We start from the raw sequence: 25,642 nt of genomic DNA, 5'->3' as shown, positions 1-25,642 counted from the left end.
GAGCGTTGTTGGACTGACTGAAGCAGCTTGTAGACCCCACAGAGGCAGCCGAGGATGGAGGGCTGCTATGCGAATCTCCTGGCGTCCTGTGGATCTTTCTGCTCCTCAGCACCGGTGCCAGCGGGGAGATCACTTGTGGGCACTGCCAGGACCGGATCCAGCTGAGGGACCACGGATGGTTGAGGGCTGGTGTGGGGCAGCAGCAGCGGAGGGTGGCCAGGGAACTTGTGCAGAACTCCAGCGGTGGCGAGGAGAAAGAGGAGGGCGAAGCGGATGAGGGACACCCTGAAGTCCTACAGCTGCATCTCCTCTCTGGCCACCAGCCAGGGGGCACCGTAAGAGGGACCAGCAGCCGCAAGAAGCCCTCTGAGAAAGCTACCAAGGAGGGCAAGCAGAAGATGACCAGAGTCAAGAGGGAGCAACCTTCACCTGGCAGGCTTGGCATCATGCTGCCCTCTGACCCCAGCGAGGAGGACCCCCCTGACCAGCTTCTCCATGGATGGGCAGAAGGTGAAGAGGGCAGATGCCAGGGGCTCCAGGGAAGAAGGGAGGTTCAACCGTGCCAGGATGGAGGAGCTAAGGCTGAGCAGTACCAGCTTCCCACTGACTGGGGATTCTGCCCACAACCAAGCCATGGTGCACTGGACCGGGGGACACAACAGCAGCGTGAGTACCCCTCACCATGCCTATGTACAGCACCCTCTATACTGTTGCTTTAGCTTTGCCTCTAGCGTTTCCTACTCGCCTCGCTACTTATTGATACTTTTTGGTTGTATTTTGCAACAGCGTTGTGCTTCCTTCGCTGTCTGTCGATGTTACAGGTGTTTATTGTGGGTCGTTGTAGAATTATCCGAAGCGCAAGTATAATGTAACAATTCACTTGAATAGGGAATATATATAATGCAGCAGCGACCAATGCTTTCAAAAACTTAGCGAATCTGCGAAAGGTGAACCTATTTGCGTGGATGACTTGCATTGTCTCATTAAATGAGCAGACCTCATGTCGCAGAGGAGAACAGCAAAAACACGCACCCTGCTGTCCTCTGGTTGTTGGGGGACTACAAGTCTTAGCATGTCCTATGGGGCATGATGTAATCTGTGGTTCTGGAGGGAGGAGGGTCAATAGCCATTGAATCCGTTATTCACTGCTAGATACTGTATTTGGGCTGCTAATGATCACGCCAGGTGTATTCCCTTTGCTGTAGGCTATTGAGATGATTTGCCCTAGTGGGGGGTGGGGGTTTGGGGAGGGTAGTTTTCTCTTGATGTGCCCTGACTGCAGATCTGGTGCTATTCAGTGCCCTGTTTGATTTATGACCGGTTTCCTGCTGAAGTTCTGTACAAAACGTGATGTGCTGAGGAAAAAACAAATGCATCCAAATTTTGTCCTATAATCGTCCCAAAACGTGCTGCCTGGTTCCCTTGTGTGTGTGTGGGGGGGGGGGGGGGGGACCCTGCTGCCTGCGAGGGGTTAATGCCATCCATCGCCAGCAGCTGCGTGGATCTTCAGCCTCCGGGTTTAACCCCTTGTGTGGACACCTGCAGCTCGGAGCACATCCATTTCCCAAAACGGACCCCCTCTGCAGACCACAGCCACTTGGCATTGGCCATGTGTATAGGCACTGTTAGCAGCCAACGTCTACCTTCTATCCAAAAATAGGAGAAAAAAAAAAAGTCTTTGTGCTCAGTGTTTATGGAGTGTGTGGTTGTATTTGATTTTTTTTCCCTTTTATGGTGCATTTAGCCTTTTAGCCACTAGGTGGCGCCCTTGCAGCCTTAATGAAGCCTTCTTGGCAGAAGTAGTGTCGGTGCAAAAAAAAAAAAGATTGTCATGCGAAATTGCATTCCCCAAGTCATTACACTGTGTGCTTTTTATGTGACATGATGTAACTCCTAGTCGCTTGTTGAGGAGTGATTCATGCGTATTGTCAGTGGCTTGAGAAAGAGAGAAAGCATGGGGGTCTGTCTCTCATGGTCTGGGGTCTTCTGATGATGTGTAGGGTGTAGGGTGGTTGTTTATAGCAAGTGTCATTAGCCATGGATTTGTTGCCGGTCTCTCCCTGTCATCCCTCGGTAGGGAGTATATAATATGAGTAGCTCCATAGCACAGCATTTGCCATGCATACAGTAATCATCAGTATTAGAGATCATTTAAAGGGAGTCTGAAGCCTAAAAAACCTACCAAAAAAAAACGATACTTGCATAAGGAGAGGGAAGGCTCTGGGTCCTAAAGAGCCTTCCCGTCCTCTCCTGGTCCCCTCGTTCCAGCGCTGGCTCCTCTGTTAGCAGTCTCTGGCCGATAGGGCAGGACTCAGGGGCATAGCAATAGGGGTTGCAGAGGTTGCGACCGCATCGGGGCCCTTGGGCCAGCGGGGCCCCGAAGGGCCCTTCCTCAACTACAGCATTAGCTCTCTGTGGGTCCTGTGCTCATAATAATCACTTCTATAGATACTTTGAATAGTGGTAATCATTAACAAGCTCTTTCCCATTCCCTTCTTGCACCTCTGACATGGTAGCTGCCATTGGCAGGTTTTGGTGCGCCGTATCAATTGTTATGTATAGAGTGCTTGGGGGGCCCCAATGTAGATCTTGCATCGGGGCCCACAGCTCCTTAGCTATGCCACTGGCAGGACTGCTCTCTCTTCCGCTGTGAGAGGCTTCGGCAGTCTTCCGGAGCCTGAGTGCTCCCGAAGACTGGCAGCTTTTATACTGTGCATGCGTGAAAATGTGTGCTTGCACATGCGCAGTACGGAGCGGCGCGTCTTCAGGAGCGCTCAGGCTCCAGAAGATTGCCAAAGCCTCCCGCAGCGGGAGAGAGCACTCTCCGACCAATCGGTCGGAGACTGCTAACAGGGGTTCCAGCGGTGAAACACAAGGACCATAGGAGGAATGGGAAAGCTCTATAGGACTCAGAGCCTTCTCTCTCCCTGAGAGCTGTTTATTTACTTTTTTTTTTCAGCTTAAGACTCTCTAAAGTCATCTTATTCTATGGGTTTTTACACTTTCCTTTTTTTTTTTTTTAACTGCCTTTTACTGCCCTCTGTAATATGCTGAACAAGCCTTTATAAGTTGCCATACGGGTGGCCGCCTATGTCCTTGCCACCGGGTGTGAGTTATATGGTCCCGTTGTCTTGCATGAATATGGATACAATGTATTCTAAACCAGAATCCTTCCCCTTTTAATGCTCCCCCAGCCTTGGTTTATTTACTAAACAGAAATTTGGTAAAAGGAAAATAAGGGGGGTTTGTGTGCGGAATCGTCAGTAATGCCTTGTTCTCTGACATCCATCCATTAGGCTTGACTGACAGGCTACACTATTATTGTAGGAGGAATATGACAGCTTGAACACTTGGCTCATCCCTGGGTTCCCTTACTGACACAACGGAAGCAGCTCCTCTGCAATAAGCAGGGTTACTGAGCAGTGATGTGCTGTCACATAAAGACTAATAAAGGGGGCTGATAGGCTGCTCTCGGGTTGCATGGTGGTCTGGAGATCACTGTATAGACTGAGGCAGCTGTGACCATGCAGGCTGGATGGTGGATGGCAGTGCCCGGATCATGTGCTGCCCGGGTTCAATATGCTTATGGTAACGGACGCTTTGTGACTGACTGCAAAAATGGAAGCAAGCTGATGTTAAACCACTCGGTCATTTCCAATAACTATTAAATCAGACGGTTGTACAGGCGATTGTACTATAACTCTTAACTAAGAGGGATATGGATGTTTCCTTTTAAACAATAACAGTTGCCTGGCAGTCCTGCTGTGCGTACACACATGCGACTATAGTCGTTTGTAACGATCGTTCCCCGATCTTTACCAACGACGATCGTTACAAAAAACGAACCACCGACTATTAAGGCAAACGACGAACGAGCCAAATCGCTACAAAAGAAAGTTCTGTCTCGGCGGATTTTTCCCAACGACGATCGTTTGCAAAAGTAGTACATCGTTGCAAACGGTCGTTCGTACTAGGCTTGACATGCGCATTTCACTATTTCTCCCTGAAACTTCTCATTTTTTTGCGCAGGCGCAATAGTTGCTTTACGTGATGTAACGTTCGTTCTAACGATCAGATCGTTACACACATTTAAAAACTAACTTTACTCAGGTCGTTCTTTCATCAATTAAAAGCTCGTTCGTCGTTCTCAACTAACGATCGTTGTCGCATGTGTGTACGTAGCATTAGTTGTAGAGGATTAGCAGGACAGCCATACAATTAGTATCATTTTAAGCCACCTGGTGGTATTATTTCTGGATTTTAGAGTCCTTTTTAAAACATTTCAGACTCTAAAATCAGGGGAAAAAATCATGCCGCCAGAGTCTCTGCAGCAGCCCCTGCTCTCACTCGCCTCCCTGTGCTCCAGTGCTGCAATTTTACCTCCGTATTCTGGGTGGCGCTGTAACTCTCAATTTAGGTTCCCTTCAAGGGTGCTAAGCCACTCTTCTAGCACCCCCTCCCCCCCTGCAGTATGTGATATAAAAAGCTATGTACAACAATCATATGGTTATTTTAAGCCAATAGTGACCGCTTCAGCGACAGTCGTCCTATGTGTGTAGCTGCCACAGATCGATCCTGCTGGGACTTTGGGAGTCAACGCACAGGAACTATTTGTATGTGTAGTACAGCTAAGAAATAAAACATTAGGAGTAGAGACATAAGTCTAATTATTATTTCCAGTATAGGAAGAGCTAAGAAACTCCAGTTGTTATCTATGCAAAAGAGCCATTAAACTCCACGACAGTCAAAGTTGCAGAGAGCTCTGTCTACTGAAGCTTGTTATCTCAAGTGTCTGACACTGTATTTTCTTTTTATTTTCAGAGGACAGGTCAATAGTTCAAAAGATTGCTCTGTAAAATCATTTAGAATGCTGAGTTGTGTGTAAACTGCAAATATTAGAGAATGATGCAATGTGAAAAAAAAACAACAACTATATAACTGAAAATAAAAATGAGAATATTTTCTTTGCTAGTAATCTACTAGTAATTATCCATACTACACATACAATTCATTAACCAGTTCGGCCTTTCTGGACGAGCTTTCTCGTCCAGAAAGGCACTGCTGTGTTCCCTGCGTGGTGCGCGCGATCGGGCGCGCGCCCGCGCGCGCACCCGCCGCCCGCCGCTAGCCCCCCGATCAGTGAATGGGAATATAATTCCCATTCACCGATCTGACTTCCCCGCAGAAATACCGACGCTTTCTCTCCAGAGAGCGTGGTATTTCTGCCCCCCAGGAAACAACTCCTCTGAATTTTAGTTCCTGGATGCGACATAGTTCGCATCCAGGACTTTGCTCACTGTGGCCATCTTGTGGCCAAATAGTAAACTGCACCCACATACATTTTTAATAAAACAATTACATTATTTTACATTAGAAAATAGCAGTTTCCCTCCCACCCCAAAAATTACCCACATACATTTTTTTATTTAAAAAAAACAAAAAAAAATACAATAAAAAAAAACAAAAACATAAATAGTTACCCAAGGGTCTGAACTTTTTAAATATGCATGTCAAGAGAGTATGTTATTATATTATTTAAAATTATAAGCCTATAAATAGCGATGGACGCAAATTGAAAAAATGCACCTTTATTTCTAAATGAAATATCGGCACTATAAATTGTGATAGGGACATCGTTTAAACGGTGAAATAACCGCGACAGATAGGCAAACAAAATAAATGAGTTTTAATTACGGTAGCGTATATTAATTTCAAACTATAATGGCCAAAAACTGAGAAATAATGATTTTTTTTCATTTCTTTCTTAATCTTCCTGTTAAAATGGATTTAGAAAAAAATAATTCTTAGCAAAATGTACTACCCAAAGAAAGCCTAATTAGTGGCGGAAAAAACAAGATATAGATCAATTCATTGTGATAAGTAGCAATAAAGTTATAGGCGAATGAATGGGAGGTGAACGTTGCTCGGATGCATGAGATTTTCGGCACTGCGGCGCTGAACCGGTTATATAATTTTTTAAATTTTTTTTTCCGTTCAGTGTTTCTTTCAAGCAAACCTGAGATGTAAATAATGGGTGTATTTATTTTTTAACCGGTTCAGCACCGCAGTCTGAAAATCTCATGCATCCGAGCAACGTTCACCTCCCATTCATTCGCCTATAACTTTATTGCTACTTATCACAATGAATTGATCTATATCTTGTTTTTTCCGCCACTAATTAGGCTTTCTTTGGGTAGTACATTTTGCTAAGAATTATTTTTTCCTAAATCTATTTTAACAGGAAGATTAAGAAAGAAATGAGAAAAATTCATTATTTCTCAGTTTTTGGCCATTATTGTTTGAAATTAATATACGCTACCGTAATTAAAACTCATGTATTTTATTTACCCATCTATCCCGGTTATTACACCGTTTAAACTATGTCCCTATCACAATTTATGGTGACGATATTTCATTTAGAAATAAAGGTGCATTTTTTCAATTTGCGTCCATCACTATTTATAAGCTTATAATTTTAAATAATATAATAACATATTCTCTTGACATGCATATTTAAAAAGTTCAGACCCTTGGGTAACTATTTATGTTGTTTTAATTGTATTTTTTATTTTTAATAAAAAAAAGTGTATGTGGGTAATTTTTGGTGTGGGAGGGAAACTGTTAATTTTAAATGTAAAATATTTTTTTTTTTTATTAAAAATGTATGTTGGTGCAGTTTACTATTTGGCCACAAGATGGCCACAGTGAAAAAAGTCCTGGATGCGAACGATCTCGCATGCAGGAACTAAAATGCTGGGGAGATGTTTCCTGGGGCAGAAATACCGCGCTCTCTGGAGAAAAAGCGTTGGTATTTCTGCGGGGAAGTTAGATCGGTGAATGGGAATTATATTCCCATTCACTGATGGGGGGGGCTGGCGGCGGGAAGTGGGAGCGCGCTCAGGGGCGCGCCCGATTGCGCGCACCAGCCGGCGGCAGCAACAGCAGCAGTGCCTATCCTGATGAGGAAGCTCGTCCAGATAAGCCGAAGTGGTTAAATTTTTTATTCACTGTATGCGACACAATGTGGCCGTAATGTTCCGCTGAGTTCCTGTTGTGCAGGGAACGCTAAGTGACATCCCACTGTGAACGTGGCCTTACTTAGGCCCGGTGCACACCAAAAACCGCAAGCAGATCCGCAAAACGCTAGCGTTTTTAGCTGCGTTTTTTCTTCTTATTTTGAATCGTTTTGCGGTTTTGTGCTGCGGTTTTTGGTACAGCAGATTACAGATATTGTTACAGTAAAGCTGTTACTGAACAGCTTCTGTAACAAAAACGCCTGGCAAACCGCTCTGATGTAGCATTTTTCAGAGCGGTTTGCGTTTTTCCTATACTTTACAATGAGGCAGAAACGCATTCGCAATCCTAAATCTGCAGCAGCCCGGGAGTATGCGTTTCTGCAAAACGCCTCCCGCTCTGGTGTGCACCACCCCATTGAAGTGCATTACCCTAGTGTTTCCACATCCGCAATCGGATCTGAAAACGCTGCCGAACCGCTCTGTTGTGCACTAGGCCTTAAAGTATACATGAGAAAGGGGGGAAAAAAGGTACTTTTCCGTTAGCCGGGCGCATCCACTAGGTGGTGATAATTACTATTCCCCCTTCAGGCCGCCATGGATAGTAGGGAAAGATGTAATTGTGGTTGAGTTTTATCGCTACCTAGTGGATGCGCCCAGCTAACGGAAAAGTACCGAAAAAAACAAAATGCTGATCTATTTACCTGGGGCTTCCTCTAGCCCCTTGAAGTCTCTGTGTCCCTCGTGGCAGCCACTCTTCTGCATTCCCCGCTGTAGCGGCCGTGGAACGTGCGCATGTGCTTGCCGATCTGGCCGCACTCACGTGGCCGGGGAGCATTCTGCGCAGGTACAGTACTGCCTGTTAATGGCACAATTGCCCGAACGGCTAGGCGATTTAATTATCGGAAATTACCGCTTGGGCCCACAAATGGAAAATAAAGCACAATCATTCTAATTGTGCTAAGTGGAATTGATCTAAAAACCGGACCAGCGGAACTATTGGTAAATCAATCGTTTTGTCATTGACTGGTACCACAAACGATAGCTTATCATACGGTCGATCTGACGAAAGATTATACCTGTTAATGGGCATCTTTAGTCCTATATGTGAGTTCATCCCAGCTTCCTTCAAAAAGATCTTTAGCGATCTGTGTCCAGACATTGCTGACCGCCCTCGCATAATTCCCTTCTCGCGCAGTGCTGGATGACTCTGGATCTTGATTATTACATTGTCAGTGATAAACCACGCCATGCTGCTATCTCTGCTATCTCTAAGGACAAACAGGAAATTATAAACAGGAAACAATAAGAATTGTGGGGCAAAACTACCGCTTATGGGGGAAAAACACATGAAAATCACATATCTTTGAAAAAAAAAAAAAGTCATTTCCATGCGTCATTCCTATCTTTTTCATTACATCGCAATCCCGATCGGTATCCTGAAAGGACGCAATTGCATTTTAATAAAAATTGTAAAGCATAGCGGAAATGGTATTTTTTGTTTTACAACTACTTTTGTGATGCACAAATAGCTTGCAAATTTATTTATTTATTTTTTGCTATTCTGATAGGATCATTCCTAGTAGAAAAAGGCCCTTTTTCTGCAAATTGCTACAATAAGTACTAAGGGCTCTTTCACATTAGATAACGCATGCATGCGTTATGACTTACGGCGTGACGTCAGGAAGTTGTGGTTCGACGCTGATCAGCGTCACTAGTTCTAATTCACCCAACAGGAAATGCTTGCAGTGGATGATTCAAAGCTCCCTGAGGCGTTACAATGTAAAGCTTTGGAATGTGTTGTCTAATGTGAAAGGTAACATGGAAGTCAGTAGACTTTCATATTACCCTTCTATACATGGATCAGATCCTAGTGTGACAGAGCCCTTAGTGTTTGCGATTACGCTTAGCAATGTTTGTGTGTGTGAACGAGCCTCCAAGGATACCCAAAGTGACATGTGACATGATGAGATAGACATGTGTATGTACAGTGCCTAGCACACAAATCACTATGCTGTGTTCCTTTTTTTTTTTTTCTCTGCCTGAAAGCGTTAAATATCAGGTATGTAAGTGGCTGACTCAATCCTGACTCAGGCAGGAAGTGACTACAGTGGGACCCTCACTGATAAGAAATTCCAACTATAAAACCCTTTCCTAGCAGAAAATGGTTTCTGAGAGCAAGAAAGAGATAAGACGGGGAATGTCTTATAAGTGAGGGTCACACTGTAGTCACTTCCTGTCTGAATCAGGACTAAGTCAGCCACTTTCATACCTGATATTTAACTTTCAGGCAGAGAAAGAAAAAAAGGAACACAGCATAGTTATTTGTGTGCTAGGCACTGTACATACACATGTCTATCTCATCATGTCACTTCGGGTATCCTTTCAGTGTCCATCCCTGCTGATACAGGTGCCTCTTCTGCAACAGCTTTTCCACCTCACCCTGGCAAGCCTGCAATGCCATTTACTGCTTGGATCTGTAAGTTTGACAGTATTTAGCAAAAGGAACCGAATTCTCAAATATACTGTATGTGATCAGGAAGTGATATCAACTACTAAGACGTATGCCTGACTTGGGGCGCCTCACCATAGCATGAGGGCCAACAGCATACTCCCCAACCGCCCCGACTTCGTCGGGATTCTCCCGATTTAGGAGGCTTGATTCCCCCCCCCCCCCCCCCCCCCACGATAGCCTGCCTGAGTCCCGGGCTGAGAAGTCAGGATGGAGAGCGGCAGATCGATTACAGAGAGCAGAGCAGTCACCGCAGGATTTCCTACACAGAACAATGATGACGTCAGCTGCAAAGCCCGGGTGACTGCTCTGCCCTGCTGCTCTCCTCTTCCTTTATGGCCCATACTCACGAGGGACTTTTGTCGCCTCAACACGCGGCGCGCGCGTGTTGCGGCGACAGGTCGCCCGTGAGTATGGGCCGTTACACGCGCGCGCACCCCGAACTGTCGCCCGTCGCTCTTGTCGCCATGCGATTGAAAGTTTCAATCGCATGGCAACAGTCGCCGCCGCACCTCCGCCGCAACTGTCGCTAGTCCGCGTGAGTACGCGGACTAGCGACAGCAACCTCCATAGAGGTAAATGGAGCTTCCGGCGGGGGGAGGAGGAACGTCGGCGACAGCTTCCGTCTCGCCGCTGGTCCCTCTTCCGCGTGTGTACGCGGAGGGACCTGGAGAGAAGCTGTCGCCGGCCTGTCGCTAGCACGCTCACGTGTGCTGGCGACAGGCCACTTCTGCAGCCCGTGAGTACGGGCCATTACAGACCTGCTGTGTCTGGCTGTCTGTTTCCCCACACATCTCCTGTCAGTTGTCACTGTGTCTGCTTCTAAACACTTCTGTGACATGCGGGGTCCTCTCCCTGGCTGTCACGCTTCAGCAGCTGTGCCCTCTGACCTGCCTTCCCCCTCTCCTCTAAACTCTGCACAATCTCCGGAGGAGGGGATGGACACTGGCTGCGGGACCATGCTGGAAGCCCAACAGATTTTAGAGTACCCGAGTCGAAGCTTTGGTACAAAATTAGATACTTAGAGAGGGAAGCCTCAGGATCCTATTAATGCTTCCCTCCCTGCTGTGTTGTCGCTGAGTGTGGCCCCCCAAAAGATTAGTGACAATGCATTTTCGCTAATCCTATTGGGGCCGCTCAGCTCTACTCCCTCCAGCGTGGCCTCACAATAGCTTACCCAGCCTGCATGCGCAGTGAGCCATAGCTGCAGGCTATGTGGTACTGTACATGTGTGGGTGGGTTTACGCACCTACAGGAAGAAGATGCACATCGCCAATGTGGAGGTGGGCCGCGCTTAGCAACGGGGGTTTAGATCAGCGAGGGAGGCCTCAGTAGGGTCCCGAGACTTCCCTCTCCTAAGGTGTGTTTCCGCTTTTTGATCCCAGCTTGGGATAAATACTGTGAACAGATTGTGTAGGTAGCTTCTCATATTTCAGGGTGGGTGTAACATCTGCTGCTGCGGGCACGCTGGGTGTCTCTGCAGCCGCCTCGGGACCTGCAGAGAAAGGAAACTATGGATACTGGATGCCTATGCTAGCATTTCTCCTGTGGTGTTGCTATCAGTGTGTGAAGAGTGGGAGAAGAGGGTTGCATTGACAATCCAACACAATGGGCAGCACACTGAACATATTTTATAAGTGATTGAAAACTTGTAAATAACTCATGAAAGAATAAAGTTACGTTAAAACCAAGCACACCATTGTTTTTTTTTTTGGTTTTTTTTGCGAAATTCCCAATGAGTTTGATGTGTCACATGACCATCTTTCTATTGAAAAAAACAAAAGTTGGATTCAAAATGGCCACCATGGTTACCCCCATCTTGAAAAGTTTCCCCCCTCACATATACTAATGTGTCACAAACAGGAAGTTAATATCACCAACCATTCCCATTTTATTAAGGTGTATCCATATAAATGGCCCACCCTGTACATGGAAGTAGTACAATTGTCTAATCAAAGTTTGATGTGTGTACCAGGCTTAATTAACACCTTTGCAGTAGAACAGTTTTTTAACATGTGGCTGAAAAAAGGGCGCCCTGAAAATAGGGCCCGGCTGGATAACAAAATGGCGCCAGTGGATAATGAAATCTGATAACGATAAACATCCTTGTCAAACTTGGTTAACAGTAAATACCATTGTTGGATCAAATGGGAATTTAGTAATGAAAAGATATGAACCTTACGTAATTCAACAATACAGCTTAACCAACCCCTACCCTCACACAGAACCCTCCCCGGCGGTGCCTAACCCTAAACCCCCCCCCCCCCCCTTGGTGATGCCTAACCCTAACCACTCCCCCTGGTGATGCCTAACCCTAACCACCCCCCTTGGTGATGCCTAACCCTAACCACTACCCCTGGTGATGCCTAACACTAACCACCCCCCTTGGTGATGCCTAACCCTAACCACTCCCCCTGGTGATGCCTAATCCTAACCACTCCCTCTGCAGAAACACCCTTTTACACATAGAAACGATTATATCTTTGATAACGTAAAATCTGTACATACAAACAAAATAATATGACAAAAACTATAATGTTGCAAACTTCTAAAACTAGAACATAATTCAAAAACTCTAATGTTCTAATGTTAACGATATTTATCGAGGTGCCCTTTTTTCACCATATTAACGATAATTGCATTAAAGTCATTAAATTGCGCCCTTTTTGTCCACCCTCAGCCGGCACCCTTATTACCCTTTTTTCCTGCTATGGTTTTAACTCTGCATTGCTAATAGCAAATGACATTTAGGGCCCATTCACACTTACAATCGCAGAACGCCGGCGATTACCGCCGGCGTTCTGCGGGAGTGATTTTCCCGCGATTAGCGCGGAAAAATCACTGGACACTGCGGCGGTTTTGGAGCGATCGCGATTAGCGTGCTATGCACGCTAATCACGATCGCAAATCGCGGAACGCTCGTCGCCGGCAAACCGCTGCATGCAACGCGGTTGCGGTTATCGCTAACCGCAACCGCGGCAGTGAGAACACGGCCACTGGCTACAATGTGTAGCGGTTCTTGCAGAACCGCTAGCGGTTTGCCGCGAGCGGGAATCGTGCGATTCCCGCTCAGGTGTGAATGGGCCCTTAAGACCCTTCCTGCATTATACAACCCCCCCCCTTTTTTTTTTTTCTTCTTTTTTCCTTTCCGGCCAGCCTCCTCTGTTGCGCCGATGTGAAGCCCTGCACAATCCTGGCCATGCAGACCATCTGATGACCTTCTGTGCAAGCGCAGTAACAGTCTTTAAGAACTGCACATGCGCAGAACGCCCCAGTGGTGTGCGTATTCGGGACTGTGCATGCACAGTAATAAAACATTGCAATCTGTATCACCAGTTGTGCAAGATCTGTACAGGACCATTACTGCAATACTGCACTACAACGCTACAAGGGAAATGTGATACTCCTGCTTCTTATCTGTTTACACGGTGCCTGTATATCGAGATTCCTTGCTCTTTTTGTGTTTATCCTGACATCCTTTGCTAATGGTTATCTTCACAATCTCTTGTCTGATAAACAACCTACTACAAGTCGCAAATGGCAATCACTAGTAGTTTGCAAGCGATTTAATGAGCGTTTTCTGGCTATTTTTTTTTTGGTAGCGATTCTTAAAAAGTGTAAGCTTCCTGCCAGCAATCACACACACACACACACACACCACACACCACACACCACACACACAGTCCTGCAACTGCGATTCCACTAAGGGCCTGTTTCCACTTGTGCCGCACATGTCGGCACTTCCGAGTCTGCGGGTGCGCAGATGAATCCCATCAGCCGTGCCATGCACGGCTATGGGATTCGCTGCCTCCTGCACAACTTCGGATGGAAAAGCCGGCCGAAACTCTAGTGCAAGTGATTCGGCCAGTGGCGCTATCCATCCCTATGGCAGAGTTTCCCGTGCGATTCGCCTGCCAGGAAACTCTGTGGATTCGGCCTGGTTTCCGCGCAAGTGGAAGCGGGCCCTAATGGCAATCACTCCAGTGGAATCTGTCCTATCCACTTACATTAGCAAAGCTTTTAGGGAAATCGCTAATCGTGATTTAAAATAATCCCGAATTGCTGTAGTGGGTTCCAGCCCTTAGGGCTCTTTCCCACAAGCAGTTGATAGGCAGTGAATAGACTGTTGAACTCTCACAACTGCTTGCTGCTGCCTGGGAACTGCATGCTGAGTGCGCAAGTTCAGCCGCCTGTGGAAAATGGCCCTTAGTGGGCTTGAGGGTAGGAACACACTAGGCAGAAACACTAGTGTTGCGGAAAACGCACAAAGTGCAAGTCAGTGGGGAGCATGAAAAAACGCATGTTTGCGTTCTGCAATGTGCATTTTTAAAAACGCTGGTCTTGCTGCATATTTTTCCAAAACGCACATAATGAAAGTCAATTGTGACGCAGAAGAATTGTGTTTTTAGTGCGGGTTTTTTTTATGCGTTTTGTATGCATTTTTTTTTTTATGCTTAAAACAAGCTTGATGCATTTCCGCTTCCTGTTGACTTCCTAGCGATTTGCATTAAATGCATGGAAAACGCATATGCGATTTATATATGCGAACCACAAATGCATTAAAACGCACCCAAATGCAAGAAAAAATGAATGTGCGGAACAAATGCAAACGCACTAAAAACGTACAAACACATATGAAGCAAAACACTACTTTCCCGCACTGCCTAGTGTGTTTTTACCCTGCAGGGTCTGATGTGGAGGGTGAAGCATCCATTGGATTCTCCATTCCATGGACAATTTCAGCATTTATTTTCAAGTTGTAAAAAAGTGCATCAACTAAAGGCTCATACACACATCAGACCATAGTCTTTGGAAAATGAAAGATCACAGACCAATCTTACCCCCTTCCATGTAGTATGAGAGCCATACTCTACACAGTCTATTCTGTGGAGCTGAACTCCCCATCAGATAAAAATCTTTGCAAGATGCTGCACATACAGATGCTGTACAGACACAAAAGATCAGTATCTGCAAAAGATCTGTTCCTGCCAAAGATCCGTTCCTGCAAATTGCATTTATAGTCTATGAGATCTGCAGATCATCATACACACCTTGTTTAACTGACATTCATCTGCAGATCAGACGATCATCTGCAGATCTGAAAATCCATCCTGGTGGATCTGATCTGCAGATGAATGTCTGTTAAACAAGGTGTGTATGATGCTCTGCAGATCTCATAGACTATGAATGCAATTTGCAGGAACGGATCTTTGGCAGGAACAGATCTTTTGCAGATACTGATCTTTTGAATGTGTACAGCATCTTTGTGTGCAGCATCTTGCAAAGATTTCTGATGGGGAGTTCAGCTCCATAGAATAGACTGTGTAGGTATGGCTCTCATACTACATGGAAGGGGGTAAAATTGGTCTGTGGTCTTTCATTTTCCAAAGACTATGCAGTGTTCTCCCCAGAAATTTTTTCTAGCCGGGTGGTATGAAAATGTAGCCGGGTGGGGCAAGATGAGAGAATGCAGGGCCGGTGCTTCTGTGCACAAATCTGCTTACAGAATAGGAGGAGGTGAGCTGGTAACAGCCGGGTGCTCACCAAAACTAGCCGGCTAAAACAGCCCGGGGAGAACACTGCTATGGTCTAATGTGTGTATGTGGCCTTAGAATTATTTGTATCTCATTGACGATCTCGTCATTGTTCTTCACTCTTCCTTGTCTTACAGAGCAGCCAATCCCGCTGCAAGACTTTTTTTTTTTTTTTTTTTTCTTTCTTTTTTCCTCCCAGCTGGTGTGTGGCAATACAGACTAGACCATTTTCTTACACCTGTGTCTTTTTAGAGCAGAAGGGGTTAATTTTATTTTTGTTGTTGTCGCTCTTCATTTTGCTATGAAGCTTTGGAATCCTTCCGGGGTGTCCGGTAAGTGCCTGTACACACTAAAAATCGTAAGCGCAAACACAGTGCAATGTGATTTGTGTTTTTAATCAAATGGTACTTATCCGTTAGCCGGGTGCATCCGGCAGGTGGCGCTAATTACTATTCCCCCTCCAGGCCGCCATGGATAGTAGGGAAAGACGTAACTCTGGTGGAGTTTTGTCGCCACCTGCCGGATGCGCCCGGCTAACGGATAAGTACCAATCAAATTTCTACTTGCGATTCCTTTTTTTTTTTTTTTTTTTTTTTGTACGTTTGCGATATTGCTGAGGCTATCTTTTCCTGGTTTCCTGATTGTTTACCTAAAAAAACTGAAATGACAATTGCATGCATTGCATTCTTTATGCATTTTGTTTTCAAACGCTGCACTTAAAGAGCTCAGCAGTCACTGCAATTTAGTTTTTCAAAAAAATTAATTGCAAAAGTGTATCTGTTATCACGATTTTCATGATTTTTTTGAAAAGACTTTGCCTTTTAAAAAAAACAAAAAAAAAACACATGGGATTTTAAATATGCAGCACAAAGGCAGCCGTGTGTGCAGGACTTGTTAGCACTTAGCAGGCAGGTGTAACACTAATCTAACTCCAGAAGGCACCCCCCCCCCCCCTTTCTCCACTGGTCTGCTGCGGGCCCTGGACTGTGAACAAGGGTCAGCATCCTTGAAGATATAGATCCATTCCTGGAAACGATACAGGGAAGCCTAGCTTCATCAACTGCTGGTGAAAGCGTTTCAGAGCAGGATTAGAGATTCCATTTTCATTGGGATGGTTGGGGTGCTTCAGGCGGGTCAAGGAGAGGAATGCAGAGCTAATGCTGGGAAATGGCACAGCAGGATTAGAATTATCCACCAGGCAACCTAGGCAAGTGCCTGGGGCATAGCTGGTGTCGAGGGCCCCACTGGCCACCTTCTCTGACCTCTCTCCACTTCAGCTTACTAAAAAGACCACAAGGGGCCCCAAATCTACTACCCCGTTACGTCTCAAGCCATCTGTGAGAAATGGCAACATACTGTATATCGGGGGTCTCAAACTCAATTTACCTGGGGGCCGCAGGAGAAAGTTTAGCCTGTGTAAATCCCCCTCATTTGTGTTTAATCACTAGTTGTAATTTGATCCTTCCCCTGTGTCACATGACTTCCTATGGCAGATAAGCAGATAAGCCCATTTGAAAGCACAGGCTGTAAACAATATGTCTGCTTTTATGAATCAGGAAGTAGAAACAGTGCAGATGTATTTTAGGATTTGTATCGGCTGAAACAAAGGAATGTTTTTTGTTTAAAGGTTATTATGCTGTTGTGTATCTTTTAGAGCAGAGGGGAGTTCTGAGTTCAGGTCCACTTTAACAGTTTTAATTATTTCTTCTGAACATGAAGTATCCTACCTTATAGTTCGCTTCAGTGCTCCCATTACAAGTAATCTGCCGTGTCCCCGCCGCAAAACGAGGGCTGCAGAGCCCCCAAATCGACCGGCAGGCAATCCGCCGGCATTTCCTGGACAGGGCAGAGGTTTCAGCTTCAGCCGCCTCTGCCCGCCCCTCTCACTCTTCCTTCACAGAGAGGGGCGGGGAGAGGCGTCAATCCGTGCGGCGATTGACGTCAGGAGGGGCAGAGCTACAGCTGGAAGCTTTGCCCCTCAGCGCAGTCATGGATGTTTGCCCGGGGGACTTGGGGGCTCTGCAACCCTCGTTTAGCGGTGGGGATGCGGCGGATTACTTGGGCGCACTGAAGCGATCCAGAAGGTAAAATAGTTCGCTTTCGTGTCTCTTTTGCTTTTGCCAGGGCGGTCCACAAAATATTGTACCGAGGGCCGCGAGTTTGAGACCCCTGCTGTATATTGTAAGAAAATGGCTCCTAAACCGGCCTGGATTGAAGTTGCCGGTGGTGACATACACCTCTTAGAACTGTTGTGACGTGTGACTCACATATTACTCTGCTGATCACGCACCTAATGCACCTCTAATAGCTCTGACTTTTTTTTTTTTCCTTTTTTATTATGAAAGATTACGTGCATCAGAAGTACTCTGATATTTAAAGATGAACTTAAATAAACTTAAAAAATAAAAGTTTCACTTACCTGGGGCTTCTGCCGGCCCCCTGTAGCCGACCTGTACCTGCGCAGCCACTCACCGATGGCTCCGGTTTTCTCGTACTGCGCCTGCGCAGGTCGCTCCTAGCTACGAGAACGTGTACTAGGAAACGCGTGGCCAAGGCGCAGTGGAGGTCAACTTAGAACCCCCCCCATTTTTTTTTTCTTTTTATATAACTAGAATAAAGCAAATGAGCGAAAAGTAGAGGGCAGCTTCCGTAGAAGTGCGTGTAAGTGTGAAACTGCTGTAAGGCAAGACAACAGCACCCGAGCACCCCCTGCTCACCAATCACCCAGTTACGCCACCTTCTCTCCAAGGGTATGTTTTTAGACTTTTTATGCTAAAATGCATGTCTGCAAAATATTTCTACTTTTTCAATTGATTGAATGAATAAAAAAGTAGTGCCGGTTTCTCTACTTTTCGCTCATTTGCTTTTTTCATCTGTGTACCAGAGCACACTTTGTTTTGGCTAAGAAGGGAAGGAGCACCACCAGCTGTACTAGTTCAGCCTTGAGACACTAGTGCAAACCTGCTGTCTACTCTATACACCTTTAGGCTTCTTTCACACTAAGACGTTGCGTTAGGTGCTACGTTAAAGGGATAGTGTAGGGGGGTCAGTCAGGGGAAAATGAGTTGAACTTACCCGGGGCTTCTAACGGTCCCCCGCAGACATCCTGTGTTGGCGCAGCCACTCACCGATGCTCCGGCCCCGCCTCCGGTTCACTTCTGGAATTTCAGACTTTAAAGTCTGAAATCCACTGCGCCTGCGTTGCCGTGTCCTCGATCCCGCTGATGTCATCAAGAGCGCACAGCGCAGGTCCAGTATGGTCTGTGTCTGCGCAGTACACTCCTGGTGACATCAGCGGGAGCGAGGACACGGGCGTGCAGGCGCAGTGGTTTTCTGACTTTAAAGTCAGAAATTCCAGAAGTGAACTGGAGGCGGGGCCGGAGCATCGGTGACTGGCTGTGCCAACACAGGATGTCTGCGGGGGACCATTAGAAGCCCCGGGTAAGTTCAGCTCATTTTCACCCGACCCCCCCCCCCCCCCTACAGTATCCCTTTAAGGTCGCATAACGTGCACCTAACGCAACGCATGATGGTGGTGGCAGAGGACGTTAGCAAAGAACCGTGTTAAGCGGCTCTTTGATGTGTCCGTGATGCATAGTATAGTACGCATGCGCTGGTGGAGACCACGTGAGCGGAACACTCCGCATCACGTGGTCCCACCAGTGACGTCAGCGCAGTGCAGTGAATATTAATTAGCCATGTGGCTAATCACTGCGCCTGTGCAAGCAGGCTAACGCGGCAAAGCCGCTCTAACGCTGTAGCATGCTGCACTTTATATTGACGTGCAGCGTTACGATGTAACGCAACGTGGGCCCTGTGAACAGCCCATTGCAGTTAAATTGCTGTGCGTTGGGGAGTGTTACAGGCTGCGCTAACGTGCGCCTGTAACGTCTCACTGTGAAAGCCGCCTAAAAGGACAATTGAATTGAGAGATATATGGAGACTGCTATATTTATTTCCTTTTTAATACTTAAAGGAATACTATCAATACCCAAGTGTTCTAAAATGACAGTGTGCAAATAATGTCTAAGTAGCTGTGTAAACATTTTCTTACTTTTCATGTTAAATATCAGAGGCAAAAACTGTAATTTATTGAGAGTAGGATTTAGCTATATTGGGACAAATTAATTGCAGAAGGGGTGTCTGCTTCAATGCACAGCAAGAGTTGCAAATCAGACTACAGAAAGCAAATATCAAACATATCAAACTCTGAAAGCAAAAACAGTATGAAAAGCTGTGATAATTAGTTACATTTCCTCTGCTCTCTTCAGACACGTCAGTCAGAAACACAGGACACAGGAGCTGCAGCTGTTGGGAGCTCTCTTCTCTGTCACACACAGAGTTAACTGATCAAGTGTGAGGGGAATTTCCCCTCTCCTCATGGCTCAGTCGGCCCTCAGTTTTGGCGTCAGTAAACTTTGAAACAGTAACAACAGTAAACAAAAAAGTTGCTACTAAAATGTATACACCAGTACTTAGGGCTCTTTCACACCAGAGCCCTCTATACTTTGCGTTAACCAAGGTAAAAGGAAAGTCCATAGACTTTCCTTTTACCTTTCACACCTGACGCTGCGTTTCGATGCGTTGCGGTACGGCGCATTTTATCGTTGGCAATCGGCGCTTCCCCTTCGGGTAATTTAACTACTACCGCCGCTACTCAGCGTTGCACCGCAGATTCCGACGACACGCCGCAACGCCTGCAGGAGCCGTTTTCCTGCACGTTTTGAGTGTGTAACCGGCCTTAGCAGCACTTCCCAAACAATTCCTGTGTCAACTGAAAAAAAATATGTGAATCGATAGTATTCCTTTAAAGGAAATACTAGTTTAATACTTTAACCTCCTTAGCGGTAACCGCGGCGGAGGATCACATGGCCCCATGACTTTTTTTTTTTTTTCTTTTTTACTGGTGCAATACACTTTTTAGCTAGCAGTTCGCTAGCTAAGCGTATGCACAAAGTTGCTCCGGTCCCCCGCGATCGCCCGCAATTACTTCCGGGATATGTACCCCCCAGCGTTCCCATGCCGGCGCAGCCGCCCAATCGGCTCCAGGCTTCGCGATGACGGCGATTGGGATTGCGGCTGATGTCAACTCAGATCGTCGCCATAGCAACGCCGGAAGCCGACCGGGAAACTGCGCTTTCCGCGGGATCGTGGCGAGGTATGTATAGCCGGCGGCGATCGGCGGGCATGCGGGGGACCGGAGCAACCTTGCACATACGCTTAGCTAGCGAAATGCTAGCTAAAGCATTTTTTAAAAAAAATTTGGGGCAAAAAACCTCCTGGCGGACGCAGCCTCAGAAACTGCGTACCGCCAAGGAGGTTAATACTAGTTGCCTGGCAGCCCTGCTGATCTATTTGGCCACATTAGTGTCTGTACCATACCAGAAACAAGCATGCAACTTTCTAGTCAGATCTGACAATAATGTCAGAAACACCTGATCTGCTGCATGAAAGTATTAGAGGCAGAGGATCAGCAGGATAGCCAGGCAACTGGTATTGCTTAAAAGGAAATAAATATGGCAGCCTCCACATATACCTCTCGTTTTTGTCGTCCTTTAAGAGCACATTGCAAGACGGGCAAAAATTTTAGGAGATTTTTGATTTGATAAGCAAGAAACATCTTGCTATACAAACACAGAATGTAAACGCATTACGTGATCCCAACTGAGAGGATGGTTCATTACCTTCACACCCTGCAGGATTGTTTTTCATCTGAGTGTAGGGATTACAATGTCACAATTCCGTCAAAAGAAGGCAAGAGCAACGGTCATTGGAAAGGTTCCTTGTTAAAGAATTGGAGGAAAACCGAATCTCAGAGCAGTAACCCCGAGCCTGACTCATGGTAGCTACCAGGAGGCTAATGCAGAGTATAGCGTGCAGCGGACGTTACAACTCTCCTCCCCAGGTATCCAGATGCCGGCAGCCATTCTCCATCCTGTCCTTGGAGGTTCTGGATCCCTCTGGTGAGATCCCCATTTGTTGCCATGACAGCAGTCTCACTACAGGGTTACAGTGCCACCTGTAGGTTGGAGGGAGAATTGCAGCTCAGAAGCTCACCATTTTCTTCTGACAATAATCCCTTCCAGTTCTGACAATATTTTGTCAGATCTGAAATATATCAGTTGCTGTCAGTAAAATATCAGTTGCTGCCAGTTATAGCTGAGAGGAAAACTGATGTACCAGGTAATGTCCATGTTTCCCTATGGCTCAAGTGGGCGATGTTACAGTTCAACTGTGTGCTGACCAAAAAGCTGTTATGGGTAATGGCCATTTTCAAAATGGAGGACGGAAAATTCCCTTGATTACAGTGAACAAACAGGACGCGGGACAGGAGAAAGACACTGAGGAGTAGACTACATGGAAGGCAAGTATGACTTGTGTATGCTTATTTTGACTTTTCATTTTCAGTTCAGGTTTTCTTTTAGGACGGAAGTGACAGCTTCTGGCTTGTCGGTACCTTGTCAGGAATATAGTAAACTTCACTGATGAGCAAATTACAGCCATAAAAGCTTTCCTGGCACAATCCATCTTTCTACATATTTCTGAGAGCAGAGGGAGAGAGAAAGGGTCAATGTAGTTCATGTATTTTCATTTAGGGAGACTTAATAGACTGCAACTGAGCAGAGACAACCTAAACATTCAATCTACTTTCTAAATGTTTAAATATAAAATAAAATCCTGGGATGGCTAAAAAGGTCTTTTTTTGTTTGTTTGTTTTTTTGTTTTTTTTTTGTTTTAGGAGTAGGAGGATAAATATAATTGTTTATCACCTAGGTTTATTTTCAGCTCGGGTTCACTTTAAGGGGAAGTTTGCTTTGATATTAGAGTGCTTTGGATTACAAGCATGTTTCTGTAACAAGTTATACCCACAAACCAAGGTGCCACTGTACATGGGCAGTGGAGTGAAAAAGTAAAAAAGCGGCAAGTGGACTAATTGGGTGCAGCCACAGGCTCCAATGCAGAGTTTAGGGAATTGGGCCCCGGAGCGTGAATTTGGGCGCCCAGTAAATAGCGGGTGCTCGTACAGTACAGCACCGCAGACGCCCAAGTGCCGATAATTTTAGGTGCTTATGCGGCTCCTGACAATTTGTATGTTTCTTTTTTTGCTGGGGATGCGATTGCGACTAGTGGAAATGGGCCTTTAGGTAGCTAGTGTGTGGGTTTAGGCATTAGGTAGGTGGTTTGTGTGGGGGAGGGGTTTAAGGGTTAAGCGTAAGGTAGGTAGTTTGTGCAAAGGGGGGGGGACTTAAGGGTGGGGTAGGTAGTTTTGTGCTAGGGGTAGGGGATTTAGGGTTGGGCACTGGGTAGGTAGTTTGTGTGGGGGGTATTGTGCAGTATTGTATTTAATACTAATATTTTACTATCGGCTTTACTTGTCACCCAATTTTCCGGCACCTTTATTTGACAGACGCGGAGAGGAGACCCTGACTACTGCAGGGGAATCTCCGCTGTGGGAGAGGATGAGCTGTAGCGTGAGCTGTAGGACACAGGATATTACCGCTCTTCTGTTCCTCTCCAGACTGATTTATTGGGTTTCGGGGGATGCAGCCATTTTTATAGGAAGCTGGAATGTAGCTGGAAGGAGTCCTCCATTATTCATCCCTAATTATTACATGACAATACTTCTCCTGCACAGCGATCAATCTCCGCTGGGGATGAGCAGATTGATTTGTGCTTTGCTCTAATATGGAGGAATTGACACTTCCCACGTAGATCTCCTTTTCCAGCTCCCCTGTGTGGCCACATGCTAGTTCTCCAATTTGTGCTAATCTGGGCAAGCAATAAATCTCTAGTGCTCTGATCCTTCAACTGCCCAATGCCTGTGAAAAAAGCCAACAAAGCCAGCCTCCGAGATCACAGAAACACCTGCTCTGAGGACGGGCGTTTGCGGCTTTTTTTCACCCGTGTGCGGTTTTTAAAAACGCCCCCACCGACCACGTGGACAATGAATGTCTATGAGAAGGTTCATATCAGCGCAGGTCGTGACCTGTCTGTTCAGTAAAGCGGTGCGTGGACCATTTTGGGTGATTCCGCCTCAATGGAAAGTATAGGAACAACGCAAAATGCTCACAAAATCGCTTTGTGTAACGATTGGGTTCACGTTTTTAAGAATAAATGCATTATATTTATTCTTCTCCTGGTCACAGAGTTCACTTCCCGACCTGCTTTGGGAAGTGCATTACAAAACGGCTCGGTAAAAACGCTTCGAAAACCGCTAAGCACGAAAATGAATCGCCACACCCAAGCCTCAGGAATCGGGGGGGGGGGGGGGGGACGCCTCAAAAACAGCCGAACGCGGACAGACACGCGAGCTGAAAGCCATGTGAAGAAGGCCTAAAAGTGGGAAATGGTGGCTCTCTGCTGCCTGACATTGGGACAAGTCCCTCATCACAAATTCTGTTATTTATTTTAGGTTGGGAACACACTAGGCTGTGTGGGGCAAGGTAGCATTTTGCTGCATACGTGTTTCTGCATTTTTAGGGCCTTTTTCAACTACCCTGCAAATTGATCCCAACTGCTAATGAATCGCAAAACGCTAGGTACATTAAACTAATGGAAACGGCAGCGGCAATTTCCATTAGTGCATCGCAATTTTGTTCCAAGTGCAATCGTCATCCTGCCACGTTTTGGATGTGATTGAGCTCCACTATACTGATTTATAGTAGCTCATTTGCATAGTGGAAATTGAAATGCGATTGCGATCGCGTTTTATAATGGAAAAGAGCCCCTAGTGCGCTATCTGTGCATTTGCATTTTGCGTTTTTTCCCGCATATACGGTTTTCTTGTTTTGCGTGCATTTTAATGCATTTGCAGGTTCACATCTATAATTGTATATGCGTGGTTTTTTTTTTTTTTTTTTTTTATGCGAATCACTAAAGTCAACAGTTGTGTTTTTTTTTTTTCGTTCTTTTACTCGTATAAAATGCACTAAAACGCAATACCTCTGTGTCACCATTGACTTATATTTATGTGCGTTTTTAGATGTATTTTGGAATATACAGCAAGATCAGCGTTTTTAAAAATGCACATTGCACAACGTAAACCTATGTGGTTTTTCATGCGGCCCATTGACTTGCATTATGTTCTGCAACAGTAGTGTTTCTGCCTAATGTGTTTCTACCCTTATAGAAACAGAAGTCGTGCTACAGCAGAATCCTTTTATAGTAAACACTATATTTTATTTTTTATTCCTTGTGCCATAGTTCTTGTTAATTCTTGTGCTGGTAAGAAGGGCTTTAAATTCTACAATTTGCTTTCGCATACAACAAACCTTGTACGTAGCCTGACCAAGTTACGTTTAAATGGGTTACCATGTCTCCTCATCACACTGAGTCTGTGGTATGGTCAACCAAACCAGTGGTCTTATCTTTTGGTCATAAATTAGTTTGCATCCCTACAAAACCCTCTTGATGTTGTTGTAATTAAGGCATCCAATGAATTTTGTTACAGAACAATGTATCTCCTTTTTACTGTCCATTGTATATAAGCTGTGTTCTAAATTTTGTCAGTATACAGGAATCAGTTTGATGAAGGCTTCATAGCCAAAAGCTTACTGCTTTCCTTCTAATGTAGCCAATAAATATTATCCTGATAAGTAACTAGTAAACATCAAGGGACCAAGTTTAGTATATAAGAAATTGTCATACTCAAGCACAGTGTAACATATTGCATAGTATGCTATACTATATACTGTAGTACTGTGGCGTGCAGGATAGCAATCTCTCCTTGCAGTGCTGGGTCCCCGCTTCTAATCCCAGCCAGAGTCCTATGTGCATGGAGTTTGTATGTCCTTACTGTATCTCTGTAGGTTTGCTACGAGCCCTTGGTTTTCCTACCATATCCCAAAAAAATACAGTTATATTAATTGGCTCCCCCCGAAATTGGCAAATCTACATCCACTATACGATACACACATTGGCTCTAGACTACAAAACATACCTAGACACAACTATGGTAGGGATTAGATTGTGAGCTCCTCTGCGGGACAGTAAGTGAAAAGACAATATACTCTGTACAGCACTGCGGAAGATGTCGGTGCTATAATAATAATAATAATAATAATAATAATAATAATACTGTATCTTAACATCAATAATTGGAATTCCTGTTTTCTTTTCAATGGCATTTTATTGAAATTTCAAATTGTAACATAGTACTGCACACAGGAAGCATAATCTCACCAGATAATGTAGGTACAGTGCTGATAGTGTGCTACTCTACCCACATTTCTGTGCCGCCTAGATACTGTAGTGTTGCAGCCATGCACAAGCTAGTCAAAGATGACAAGCAGTTCCTTCAGTAATGAGGCAGCATCTTACACAGGAAGCGTATGTCTCACCAGTTGATGCAGTTTATGGTCTTTAGCTCATGCACCAGTTGGCCCTATTGAAGTAATCCAGGTGGGCCCAGAGTAGCGTGAAGATAGCGAGCTGGTTTCAAGTGGCTGCCAGCCATGGCTTATGAGTCTCCAACAACTGATGATGTATGACGCATGCGCCTGCCCACTTTCCACTATAGCCAGATCTAGAATACTGCAGGGGCCAAAAAACAGGTTCACTATAACCGAAGTTCTATTATATCC

At 45.5% G+C, this 25,642-nt stretch overlaps 1 protein-coding gene across 1 annotated transcript in view; it reads left to right on the top strand.

Annotated features, from left to right (window-relative positions):
• The first annotated feature begins 417 nt into the window (after nucleotides 1–417).
• The window catches only part of LOC137534197 (VPS10 domain-containing receptor SorCS3-like), an 872,207-nt gene continuing 846,982 nt past the window's right edge, over nucleotides 418–25,642 (top strand). Inside the window, exon 1 of the mRNA XM_068255595.1 lies at nucleotides 418–666. Within this exon, the coding sequence (XP_068111696.1) occupies nucleotides 496–666 (171 nt within the window). The 5' untranslated portion in view covers nucleotides 418–495. The remainder of the gene's footprint in view (nucleotides 667–25,642) is intronic.

Source organism: Hyperolius riggenbachi, chromosome 10, assembly GCF_040937935.1.
Source record: "Hyperolius riggenbachi isolate aHypRig1 chromosome 10, aHypRig1.pri, whole genome shotgun sequence".
NCBI classification, from domain to species: domain Eukaryota; kingdom Metazoa; phylum Chordata; class Amphibia; order Anura; family Hyperoliidae; genus Hyperolius; species Hyperolius riggenbachi.
The sequence above is the reverse complement of the archived record's forward strand: the minus strand, read 5'-3'. Positions and strand labels throughout refer to the sequence as shown.